Genomic DNA, 12708 nt, shown 5'->3' with positions numbered 1-12708 from the left:
TAAAAAGATACTAAAAGATAAATTTAGTAGGTGAGGCCGGCGGTTCGCAAATCCGGTCGAATAGGAAAACTAGATTTGTTTGTATGGTTTGTATGGACAATGGGCTAATGTGGCCTATACTTCGTATGTAATGTAGCTTGCAGATAGGCGCAGATGGGCGCAGATAGGTGCAGACGATGGTTGCAAGGTAAGGTATGTTCCGTGTGACCGACATGATCGAGATTAAATTAAAGCCTGTAAATAGCTTAGCAAGGTTTAATAGTCTACTACCTATGAGGTATGTATGTAAGGTTAGCAAGGTTAAGGTACCCAGTACCAAACTAATAACAAACGGATCATCGTAAAGGATTATGCCGGCTTGTTTATTCGTTGGTTTGCACATGCACGACGATCTAATATCCACCCACTCGGGTATCTGCCTATAACGAACCTAGAAAAGGTATTCGCTACATGGCTTGTCTTGGCTGTCATGGTAAGCAAATAAGAACATTCATGATATTACTATGTAATGATGCTCATGATACTAATAACTGAGGTAAGATCTATTATACCATCTATTGTACCATACATCATGCCCGAACATGTATAAAACGCCTGATATGATCCTTTCTCTATATCATTTGAGGTGCTATCATTCTTGTTTAGCCACCATCATATCCCAGCGGCAGTGAAGCTCAGCAGACTACCAAATGCCAACCCAGCCACAAGAGATAATCCCATGAACCCTCCAGAAGCCTCCCGTTCTCCTTCCTCAACCCACTCACCGGCTGCCATCATGCAATTTGATCCAAGCCAGCCGGTGGTGAAACCGAACGGGAACTGCACTAATAGGAGGTAAAATACATCACTATTAATAACAGCCCCTTTACCGTGCAGGTTGCATAGAGCATAAAGTGGAAGGAATAACAACCGCGCAATGCTCACTACGAATAACAAGGCTGGCCGATCTCGGAGTGGTAGGAAAAGGGAGCTGGCTCTCCCTCCAAGGTCGCCAAGGTTCCAGAAGAAGAAGCCGAGTGGGATGAATGCAGCGGGTTGTAGTAATAGGCTCGCTTCGTCTGGCGGTGTCACAGATAAAATCTTAGGTGTGAAAACCGGGAAGAACATGGCTACGGCGAAGCACATGAAAACACCGCCCGCGAGCCAGTGGAGCTTTTTGAACAGCTTCGGCATGCTGACGACTTTCCGCGCTGCACGTTCTGCGGACTCGATGCTCGTCACCGACGTGGCCATGTGTTCCATCATCCGATTCTCGATAATACGGTTGTGACGGTTAACTAGCGGTATGAAAGCCACGAGCGCTACGATTGATACAATTACCGCTGTAAGGAAGTAGATAAATGCTGCTTTCCCATTTCCCGGTGAAGTTTCTTCTCTGGTCCCGGACGTTGTATTTGCTAGTGGTGCGACAAGGACTGAAATGACTTGAACAAGCGAAGGGAGCACACCTGCTACGCCCTGTCCAGCCATGATCGCTTGCATGTATTCGGGTCTTCCAAAGCTGGCAGCAAACGCGAATGCGCCATTCTGTATCAGTCCTGCCGCCCATGCCGTGAGTGCTACCATTACCAATACGAATACAAGGTACGTCGAGGGTGAGATATCGAGAAATGTAGTTGAGGCAGTTAAGAACCCAAATATAACAACGTTTATGTAAAGAGCTAGATTGATTCGGAACGGATATGACGCTGTGGATTGGATATTGGTTAATACGACCATCGATCCTAAGTTTCCTAGTGTCGATACCGATATAATGGCCGATTGGAAGTTGTCGAGAATCCAATCATCGTCCTGAAAGCGAAGTTGAAAGTAGGGGGCTGCAGCGAGGAACATGTTCCTTTTCAGGTTATTTATTAGCTATTACATCTTCGTAAAAGTGTTTAGAGGAAATGTTGCATACCAAGCCCATAGCATCGCAACACCTAGCAATCCGAAGATGCTATACTCGACCCATGAGAAAGGGATTCCATCACTCTCGATGTGCTCAGGAGGTCCCTCGAGTGATTGCGATTCATCGTTTAAAGGTTGGTACTCCTGCTCATCCTCTCTCTTTCGGAATAATGTACGAAGCCGATCCATGGCGGGTCAGACGTGGTGTCGCTGTAATACGTGCGATACCACTATGATTACACTCAAGACTTCTAAAGCAAACAACCACAGCCGAAATGGAATAGGTTTAGGTAGTAAAGGTGCTACCTCAAAGATCGTATTTACACTTTACATTGCTGTTGAATATGTACGTAATAATGATGACCTCGCAATAAAGTGCAACAATAAATTGGAGGTGAAATGGTAGAATAGGTCATATGCGGATGTCATGGGAAAACAGGGGAGCTAAGTTATTAAGGGCCCTGTCAGCGGTATGACCCTTATAAGCCACAAATGTAAGATCGCCAAGTGGCTCCCCGCGCTGCCTAATACTTAATCTTATCTCAAATGCCAGATGCCGGATACCAACATTTGATGTAGTACATGTACCTAACCTAGTGTAGATATGTACCTAGGTACTTATCAGCATCTTCAATACATCATTTCCATACTAAGACCAATATTAAATATTTACATGTAATGCTGTCAAGACCTAAATACGAGCTACTACACGGGTATATTGGATTATTATCATGGCTTATGTCTGCACATGACAGCAAAGTAAGCTTAAAAGGCTTAAAGGTTAAATCTAGTTCGTTGCTTTTCCATCTTAGCTTTCCATTCCCACTGCAAAGCGTCATCTCCTTCACTCCCAGCCCGGCCAATTCCCTTATCGATGCGCCTAAGCTTAAGTGTTGCCCTCGGACCTAGCTCTTGAAGACCTATAAAGGTAAGAAGTTAGCTACTAATAACGATGCAGTAAGCAGTCGTTGACTCACCTGTTCGAATACTTTCTACTCCCTTTAATTCCTTCCCGTCTGCGCCAACTACACTTTTCTCTGTCGCTCGTTTATCTCGAAAGACGTACCTATGCCGACGCAAAAAGATATAATCACGTTGATTATGTAAGGTAACTACTTGACGACCTTGTAGCTCGGGGGTCTTGGGCCAAAGCGACTGGAAGAGTCTTGCAGTGAGAACACCTAAGGGTGTCTTGAAATTGTTGAGTAGTAGTTCCGGATAGTGATTTGTCGGATTGCCATGACCCGGTAGCTTCTTCCCTTCAACCCAGTTTGAGATACTGAAGTGAAATGTTGGTCCTGAGGGCAGATGGACAATATCCAACCCGATTGGCTTCTTCAAGTCTTCCCTGAGAATCATGACAGAACTAAAACCCCTATTCTCTGCGAATTTGCAGATCTCCCTCACACTATACTTATAACTATACTTATGCGCCGATCGCGGTATATATGTGCTATGCGGAAATAGAGTGCAGAGTAGTCTCGCTTGATCATGCAGAGTCGAGTTGAGAGTAGTGGTAACTAGGACTTTAGGCTCTGCAGGCCCATCGTCAGAAAAGAGCGATGGGAATTTAGCCACCAACGATTCCGGTGTAAGGTCGAGGTTCGTTGAAGTAGTCGAGGGAGCAAGACTATCATCTCGAATAACTTGCTTTGCGCGGGCCTTTGCTGCTGCTTCCTCGTCGGATTCCTCTTCATCGTCTGAACCTAACATACTGTCTTTATCATCATTGTCGTCGTCCTTTTCAGAATCAGATGCCTCATCTAGACCCGCAGCTAGTCTTTCTTCGAGCTCTTCTTGTTGTAAGCGTCGCTTTTTGAGCAGCTGCTCCATATCGACACTTGCGCCCAGCCCATCATCGTCTACGTCGTCCCAGACTCGTTTCCGGTCAATGGTGTCTGGCAGATTACGCGCAACTCTCTCAGCCCTTAGCTCAGGTTCTCTATCTTCTTCTTTCTTCCTTCGAAACCGAGACTCGCGCTTTTCCTTCTCACGGTCCCTCTTCTGCTTGACATATAACGATTGACGATGGAGCTTATTTCCTGTCTTCTTAGACAACGAGGTAGATGATCGTTGTGGGCCCATCGTTCTTTCAGCCAGATCTAGACCGGTTCAGAAGGGGTCGAGGCAGAGCTATCGTGTTCTTAAATTTCTTGAATGTTGATATATACAGTCGGAATGTTTATTGGATGGGAATTGGAAATTCATGAAGACTTCAATTGAATCTAAAAATTTTAGCGGGTCCCGAATCAAGTGGGTCCCTTATCTGCAAAGCGCGTCCGGGCTAGGCTTTAACCGGGGTGATTTTCATGGAGGGGCCGATGGAGGGGTAGAAATTGTAGGTTTAATACTAGCAAATGAAAATTATCGGCCACATTGTGACTCAATTTCAAGCTTTGTTAAGTCGCTTTAATTAGAGTCACATATTTTCCTTCTATAAACTACATGATCCGGGCAATTTGCGCGACTGGAATATCTGCGTTGAGCTTAGTCCCCGCAATTCCCTTTCGCTTCCCTTCTAAGTGGTCCTTGAGGACTCTTGGAATTATTACAAGGCCATCTCTAAATACTTCAATTAGTAACATTTGTAGACCTTCAGTCGCAAACTCTAACCTGAGAGGCTTCACTACCTCGAAGCTAGCCTCATCTTTTAACGGTACACAAATAAATAGCGAAGACGCAAATATGACGACAACTGCTACTACCCTCAAGGGGCAACCCTTGGATCGTCCCGCCCTAGACTCGATGCTTCGACGACGAATGTTTTATACCCCTTCGTTTGAGATCTATGGAGGTGTTGCTGGTCTCTACGATTATGGCCCACCCGGCTGTAGTCTCCAGGCAAACATCATTGATGTATGGAGGAAGCATTTTGTGCTTGAGGAAGACATGCTGGAAGTTGACTGTTCGGTACTGACTCCGCATGAAGTTCTAAAGACAAGTGGCCACGTGGACAAATTTGCCGACTGGATGTGCAAAGATCCGAAAAACGGCGAGATCATTCGAGCAGACCATTTCGTTGAGGAAATACTCGAAAGCCGACTAAAAGGAGATAAGGAGGCTCGCGGCCAAAAAGTCGAGGAGAAAGAAGAAGACCCTAAGAAGAAGAAGCGAAAGGCCAAGGGCGTGCAAGAGGCTGTCAAACTTGACGATGCTGTTGTTCAGGAATACGAAGAAGTATTAGCCAGGATTGACAACTACAATGGCGAAGAACTCGGCGAGTTGATCAAGAAATATGATCTCAAGAACCCATCTTCTGGTGTGCAACCCTCGCCGCCTGTTGCATTCAACTTGATGTTTCAAACGGCTATTGGTCCTAGCAGCAACCTCCCCGGTTACCTAAGACCAGAAACCGCACAGGGACAGTTCTTGAACTTCTCTAAGCTGCTAGAATTCAACCAGGGCCAAGTGCCGTTTGCATCGGCGTCTATTGGCCGGTCGTACAGAAACGAAATCTCGCCTCGAGCTGGATTACTTCGAGTACGAGAGTTCCTGATGGCGGAGATCGAGCATTTCGTGGATCCTGATGGCGGAAAGAAGCACCCACGTTTCCAGGAAGTCAAAGACATTGAACTAGTACTGCTGAATCGCACAACTCAGCTCTCCGGTAAAACGCACGTCGAAAAGATATCCATTGGTAAGGCCGTAACTGATGGCATCGTCGACAACGAGACTCTTGGTTACTTTATGGCCCGAATTCACCTATTCCTTAAGAAGATTGGTGTTGATCAGTCCAAGATTCGCTTTAGACAGCATATGGCGAATGAGATGGCTCACTACGCTGCGGACTGCTGGGATGCAGAACTTCTCACTTCTTACGGATGGGTTGAATGTGTTGGATGTGCAGACCGTAGTGCTTACGATCTGAGTGTTCATGCTAAGAGGACCGGCGCCCCCCTTATTGTTCGCGAACAACGGGCTGAGCCGCTGGTTATCGAGGAATGGGAGGTTGATCTGAACAAGAAGAAGTTTGGTCCCCACTTCAAGAAAGATGGTAAGACAGTGGAGGCTGCTGTTTTGGCGACTACGCAGGACCAGCGAGAAGCACTAGCAAAGGACCTGAGCGAAAAGGGGAGCATCACTGTTGAAGTTCCTGGTGTTGGTGACGGAAAGGCCGAGATCCCGAAGGATCTTATCACTATCGAGCGACGCACACGAGTTGAGCATGTTAGGGAGTACACACCCAATGTCATCGAACCCTCTTTTGGTATTGGTAGAATACTTTACGCTCTTATGGAGCATAATTTCTGGACTCGAGGCAGCGAGGGCGGTGACGAAGCGCGTGGCGTATGCTTAATTCCTTTCCCATAAGATAATGAATATGCTAATTCTATATAGGTTCTCTCGTTCCCGCCAACAGTAGCCCCCACAAAGGTGCTCATCGTTCCACTATCATCCAATGAACAGTTTAGGCCAGTTTGCTATAAGCTGTCTCAACGACTTAGAAAAATAGGAATCTCTAGCCGTATCGACGATTCTTCCGCAACGATCGGAAAGAGATACAGCCGTAACGACGAACTCGGTACGCCACTTGGCATTACGGTTGATTTTCAGACTGTTCAAGATAGCACGATCACACTGCGAGACCGAGACTCGACTAAACAGGTTCGTGCAGATGAGGATAAGATCATCGCCGCGATCCAGTCCGTAGTTGACGGGAGCAAGGAGTGGAAAGACGTTGAGGCTGAGTTACCCATTTTTGAAGGGCAAGAGATCGAAATCGCTACTCGTTAAGTGCATGACATAGATATTTCGAAACGCTATTTATTGCAAAGGCAAAATAAGCAGGAGGCCTCAGTCGCAACCAAGGCCAGATAGACAGATCATGGATCTTAAAAGGCTTGTTACTGATTTTCTTTCTCAGATGTAGTTTCAACTGTAGATCTTGGCCACGTGCGGGTTCCCACCGGCTAACAGGGGTCAAGCAACAAAGAGGTTCTACCTGAGAATGGTTCTACAAATTACTAGGTTACAATAGTGCTGCTCTAGGGATCTACAATTGTCTGCTTCTGCCTGATAACTTTTAAGTATTATGTAATGTGAGTTATAGATCAACAGTCTCGAGAGATTTTCGGTGACAATCAAGATGTCCTATTATGGGGTTAGAAGTTCTTGTGGTATTCTAATAGGTAGCAAACCACGTAGTCCGCAACCAATTACGCGCAGCGGCTAAAGCAAGGGGTGGTTCGACGGCATTGCCAAGCCCTAGCATTTCTGCGACAGATCCGCATACTGGCGAAACCAATGCAAGAAGGGTAGTGTCTCTACCTATTTCTCAATACCTTAGTACCGCAGCGAGATTCTAGAAAGACGAAACCGCTGGTTCGCCGCAACGGACCCCAAGCGCGGTTACGATCGCCGAGAATCAGCTGAGGTTCGCTGCTTTGGGGGCACATTTCTACAGAAAGACCGCGGCTAGGCTGTGAGTGAAACCGTCGTACACCTAACCCGTTGACAAGACTGGGTTGGGTAAGACACATAAGGAGGTGCTTCGTGGAGTTTTCTTGGGGGCAGTCGATGGATGAGGAATTATTACTATTGTCATCCCGGGAAGGAAAAAAAATATTCGTTCTGATTTGAGCGTTCCCGGCCCGTTGGTTGTTTGCGGGAACCCTTGCGCGTTGGAGTTGTGCTCCTCCTCATACCTGCATAGGCGAAGGGATCTAAGCCTGTTCTGCTCGACTCGTAGAGGGTTAGCTGCCACCACCCGCGGTAACACTCGGGACGCCTAACAATGCTATGACGGGAAGAGATATGAGAGTCGGCGAGCTTGGGTCGCGTCTTTCGTCTTTTCCGCCCAGCTGACCAATATTGCCATCATATATAGTCTAAGCGGACTATAAGACTAATATGTGTAGTATTAGTGGATCGCAATTCAGTACACCGCATCGTTCATATGAGCGAGTCTGTAAGTGTCGTTTAATAAGCTCAAGTGAACGAGAACCGCCTGGTAGTTAGTAGGAATAAGCCTCCTTTTATCTAGGACATGCTGACAGCCAGAGCTGCTGCCAATAATTTATATGTTGGTATAGTTCATCGGAATTTGGTAGGTGACAAGGACTCTTTAGGATGCACAATGAGCCGCAGCATGTGGTAGGCTATTGGTCGCCTCTAAAGGTAGTCAAGATGGGATAAACTCATATGTGACCCTGAATGAAACAACGACACAAGTAATTCCAGCCTCGAGGCATCTCGAGTTACCGCCAAGAACTATCGCCCAGAATTACTCGGGTCTTGTTTTTCGAGTCAGCACACCTTAGGAAGGAAAATCGATGATCTTTAATAGAACCAATGTGGCAAACATATCTAGGTACCTATATATTCGTATAGGGAGTATATATACCTATACGTATATACATACATATGGTTGGCGCGTCCGAGAGGAAAAGTTTGGATGATAAGCTGGGTACAACCAATGTATGTAAAGATGGTGAGGTAAGGCTAGGAATTCTCAGAGGATCGTCATTTGTTTAACTAGCGTTTATTAGCGTCTTCAATATCATTGAAACCACTAAGGCCGTGACCACCTTTTATATCCATGTATCTGAGTACATGTTGGAGGTATCCGCTTTGCCGAAATGAAAGCGATCCGCTCCTTACAAAATAAGATATATCAGATGTACATAATACTTATAAATCCCCTGTGGTTTTAGGGGAGACCCTTCCAACGCCAATCAATCAATCATTCCTTCATATAGCGGTACCTAAAGTTGAAAGCCCCCCCCTCCAACATGAACCCCTTTCTCCTTTGCTGACTAGACATCCCATGTCTTACATTTCACCTTCCCCCGGGCCAAAACTAGGAACTGTTACTTTTTCCACACCCACACACATAGACAAAATTCCTTATATTAGGACATCTAATCAGTCGAATACGGTCGACTAACTTATACGTTTTACTACGTTATTTGTTTAGTCACCTCACCTCTCCTCGACGAGCAAGCAAAGCGTCGACACATGAGGTGCCAGCTGATGGATACCGAATATTCGACACCGCATTAATGCTTGGGTTTCGGATGTGAAGTCGACCCCTTCATTTTTTTTGTTTCTCCCGACCGACCGAGATTCCGCTTCGAATCGACTTGTAGACAGATCGGCCTTAGTCACAACCTTTCCTTTCCTGTAGACCTTTCCTGTAGTGGTCACTGCTCTCGAAAGCGATTTAGCTCCATTGCTTAGCTATTTTATTTTATCTGGGCAAAAGCCGAGACGTACAACATATGCTGAAATCGATTTTTGATTACTCTCTTTTCTCGACATATCTTGCGATTTCTGTCGGTGTGAGTTGACCGAACCCCTCAGCTGTCATTTTAAATTGAGTTGGATCTTTTCCAGGATTGATCTTAGGACTAACAGATGTGGCGCTCTAGCTTCGGATCGAACAAAGCCGCCTGAACTAGGCTTTTCCGCTCATAAACCCTGAAGGCGAAGGCGAAGGCGAAGGCATTGGTTTTTCTACATTGTAGGAAACCACCATCGTAACTGAATTCTTTAGGCTTTGTCCACAATGGCGGCGCCGAACAGGTACGTGTCTTTCAATCAATTCACATGCGATCAAGCCGACTACCTCTATTCCATGTCCATGGGCGCAACTTACTTCATTGTCAAAAAGGGAGGTTCCAGACCCGTGAACCGGTCCCAGTTTGATCCTGATCTTAGTGATAAGAAATGAGTTATCCCTCATAAAGGTTGATTTTCAACACGCAGCATACGTGGTCATATTAAAAAGAACATATCAGCTGATTATGGAGAACTATAGTGGACTTTACAACCAGCAGTTTATGAATCCCGGCCCCGCTCCAAGACCACCGACCAGTCAACAACAACAACAACAACAACAACCACGTCTCAACCTTACTCCTAGCACTAATTATCCAGGAAGCATGACGAACGTAGTTTCGTCACCTATTACGCGCACCGCGACTTCTACATATACCGGGTCTACCATATCTTTACCATTGGCTCGTGAGCGATCGAACCAGGCAGATGGCATGGGAGGCGTCGCGGTTATAAAGGAGGGCTGGGCGCAGGTCAAAGAGAGTAGGAACTTTATCCAGCCATGGAAGCAAAAATATCTTATCCTGCGCAAGGAAGCTCTCGACTTTCACAAGACCGAGGGTGGCAAGGTTTCTTATACTCTTTTTCTAAAGGATGTCGTCAACGTTGGCCGAGTCGAAGCTGCCGGTACCATCTTCGAGATCAAGAGACACGCACAAGGGACTTCCAACAGCCCTGGCGATGACGATGGCACTATCAGAACCTTGCATATTAGGGTTAAAAGTGATGATGATCTCTACGATTGGATTGACCTTTTATATGGCCGGTGCCCGACAATGGGTGGAGTGAGCAATCCGACCAACTTTTCTCATGCGGTTCACGTCGGTTTCGATCCGCAGACGGGACAATTTGTAGGATTGCCACCGGAATGGTCGAAGTTGCTGAACTCTTCCGCAATTACCAAAGAAGATTATGAGCGAAATCCTCAAGCCGTTTTCGAGGTTTTGGACTTCTACTCGGATCTCACTAAGAGAGCAGAGAATCCTCAGCAGTTTCCAAGTCTTACCCCAACGCCTCCTCCTGGTAGTCAGCAGAACAAGCAGCTGGGATATGGCGGCGGTGGTACTTCTGTCGCGCCCCCGCGGCCGATGCCACCCGCGCAGCGCAGCTATAGCAATGGACCGTCGCAGCAACCAACTACTATTCCAATACGACCAAATCCCCCAGACATGTCTCAGCAGCGACAGCCAGCACAAAGCGTAGGCGGTAGTTACGGTCAGTCACCGGATGCGGCGCGCGAAGAGCAGCGCAAGAAGCAGCTTGAGCTCCAAAGGCAGCGCGAGATCGAGGAGCAGAACCGACGGGATCTAGAAGCTTATAATGCTTCTATTCCACAGAAAAAGTTGCCTATGGCCCAGCAAGAGCTTGGCGGATACGGCGGCGGATCTTCCGGTTCAGCAGACCGTTACAACCCTACTCGAGCAGCGCCCCCTGCTCCCAAAACAGCCAATCAGCAAGTTGGCGGTCTTCGCGCTCAACGGCCTGCTCCACCAGCGCCCAGTGCCTCGGCGTCCTCGACTGCTAACAGGCCTGCATTGACTTCTCAAACAAGCTCGAGCTCCATCCAAACTTCGCAATCCAGCCAAGCACAACGTATACCACCACGAAACGACCAGCCCTCAACAGCCCCTCGATATCCGAATAACGCCAATGGTGCTCAGCAGCAACGAGCGAATGGCCAGGCTCAGAACCAGGTACAGGCACGTCTGCCTGCTACTGTTAAGCCTCTAAATGTCCCAGCCAAGCCCAGCCAAGCCCAGCAAAATGACGGTGTCAAGGCTGCAGAGGCTGCGTTAACAGCTAAGCCGACAGCGGCAGAGAGGAAGCAGGATGTTCGCATGTCTACTATGTCCGAAAAGGAGGTCATGCAAAAGCTAATTGAAGTCGTCTCGAAAGATGACCCTAACTTGTCGTACTCCAAACAGAAGAAGATTGGACAGGGCGCTTCGGGCTCGGTTTATGTGGCGAAAGTCAAGGAAACCGCTGTTTCTGGGGTTGCTCGAGAAGTTCTTCGTTCTCAGGGAGCCAGAGCTCAGGTTGCTATTAAGCAGATGGATTTGGCACACCAGCCACGCAAGGAGCTCATCGTCAACGAAATTATGGTCATGAAGGATAGCAAACACCGAAACATTGTCAATTTCCTTGATGCTTTCTTACGGAACAACAACGCCGAATTATGGGTCGTCATGGAGTACATGGAGGGTGGTGCTTTGACGGATGTCATTGATAACAACCCGGTCATTACCGAGGAACAGATCTCGACAATTTGCCTCGAGGTAAGTGTGTTAAAATTTTTATCATTTTGGCTTTGCTAACGAGACTTGAAGACTTGCTCTGGATTACAACATCTGCACTCTCAGAACATTATTCACCGTGATATTAAGAGTGACAACGTCCTTCTAGATGCTCGCGGAAACGTGAAGATTAGTAAGTTCTGCAGATCCCTTCTTCTTATGCAGGTACTAACAAAATATTAGCTGACTTTGGTTTCTGTGCCAAGCTCACCGAGACAAAATCCAAACGAGCAACCATGGTGGGAACTCCTTATTGGATGGCTCCCGAAGTCGTCAAGCAAAAGGAGTATGGCCCGAAGGTCGATATCTGGTCACTAGGTATCATGGCAATCGAGATGATCGAGTCAGAACCGCCATATCTTAACGAAGAGCCTCTGAAAGCTCTCTACCTTATTGCAACCAACGGTACACCACGCCTAAAGAAGCCAGAGAAGCTCAGCAAGGAACTGAAAGCCTTCCTGTCTGTCTGTTTGTGCGTGGACGTTAAGAGTCGTGCTTCGGCGGATGAACTCCTGCAGCACGATTTCCTGAAGCACGGCTGCCCGCTCGGGAGCCTCTCCGAATTACTTGCATTCCGAAAGCATGCCAAATAAACAAGCATGGTTAATTACAATATTTTATCCCCCTAATTTCCCCCCTCCGACGTAAAGATCATCTCATGTTTGTTAGTGTTAGGGTCTAGGAGCTGCTTGTCGATTCCCCTATACCCTTCAAGGTTGCGGGCGTTGGCGGATAGCAGTTCATCTGATTCATAAAGGTTTGCATGAGATGCGGTCACGATTTGGAACATATAGACGAGGCACTTGCATGATTGACATGGATATACGGTATATCCATGGATTGAGGCTGCATCATGGGGACACGGTAACACGTGTGGCGTTACCGGGTCCCCGTACTAAAGACACGAATAGCACCCTAACCTAGGTTCATAGCAAATGGCTGGTTGCATAGAAGAGACTTGCGGAGA

General features: G+C 47.0%; 4 protein-coding genes across 4 annotated transcripts; 2 read left to right on the top strand and 2 right to left on the bottom strand.

Moving 5' to 3' along the window:
• Positions 1-651: 651 nt before the first annotated feature.
• Positions 652-2079, bottom strand: GL218_01440 (Nucleoside transporter FUN26; the record flags this gene model as incomplete). The annotated part of the gene is made up of 2 exons (XM_033577909.1): positions 652-1837; positions 1901-2079. 2 exons carry the CDS (start codon positions 2077-2079, stop codon positions 652-654), a joined length of 1365 nt encoding a protein of 454 aa, XP_033438010.1.
• A 585-nt stretch (positions 2080-2664) lies between these two features.
• GL218_01439 (Ribosome production factor 1) lies at positions 2665-3975 on the bottom strand (the record flags this gene model as incomplete). Its single annotated transcript, XM_033577908.1, has 2 exons — positions 2665-2810; positions 2868-3975. The coding sequence occupies 2 exons, from the start codon at positions 3973-3975 to the stop codon at positions 2665-2667; spliced, it is 1254 nt and encodes a 417-aa protein (XP_033438844.1).
• A 600-nt stretch (positions 3976-4575) lies between these two features.
• On the top strand, positions 4576-6624 carry GL218_01438 (putative glycine-tRNA ligase; the record flags this gene model as incomplete). The annotated part of the gene is made up of 2 exons (XM_033577907.1): positions 4576-6177; positions 6229-6624. 2 exons carry the CDS (start codon positions 4576-4578, stop codon positions 6622-6624), a joined length of 1998 nt encoding a protein of 665 aa, XP_033438843.1.
• A 3011-nt stretch (positions 6625-9635) lies between these two features.
• Positions 9636-12334, top strand: GL218_01437 (Serine/threonine-protein kinase CLA4; the record flags this gene model as incomplete). Its single annotated transcript, XM_033577906.1, has 3 exons — positions 9636-11723; positions 11775-11874; positions 11925-12334. 3 exons carry the CDS (start codon positions 9636-9638, stop codon positions 12332-12334), a joined length of 2598 nt encoding a protein of 865 aa, XP_033438881.1.
• Between the last annotated feature and the right edge of the window lie 374 nt (positions 12335-12708).

Source organism: Daldinia childiae, assembly GCF_008694065.1.
Source record: "Daldinia childiae strain JS-1345 chromosome Unknown Scaffold2, whole genome shotgun sequence".
Classification (NCBI taxonomy): Eukaryota; Fungi; Ascomycota; class Sordariomycetes; order Xylariales; family Hypoxylaceae; genus Daldinia; species Daldinia childiae.
Note: the sequence above shows the minus strand (reverse complement) of the source record. Positions and strands in the feature narration are given on the sequence as shown.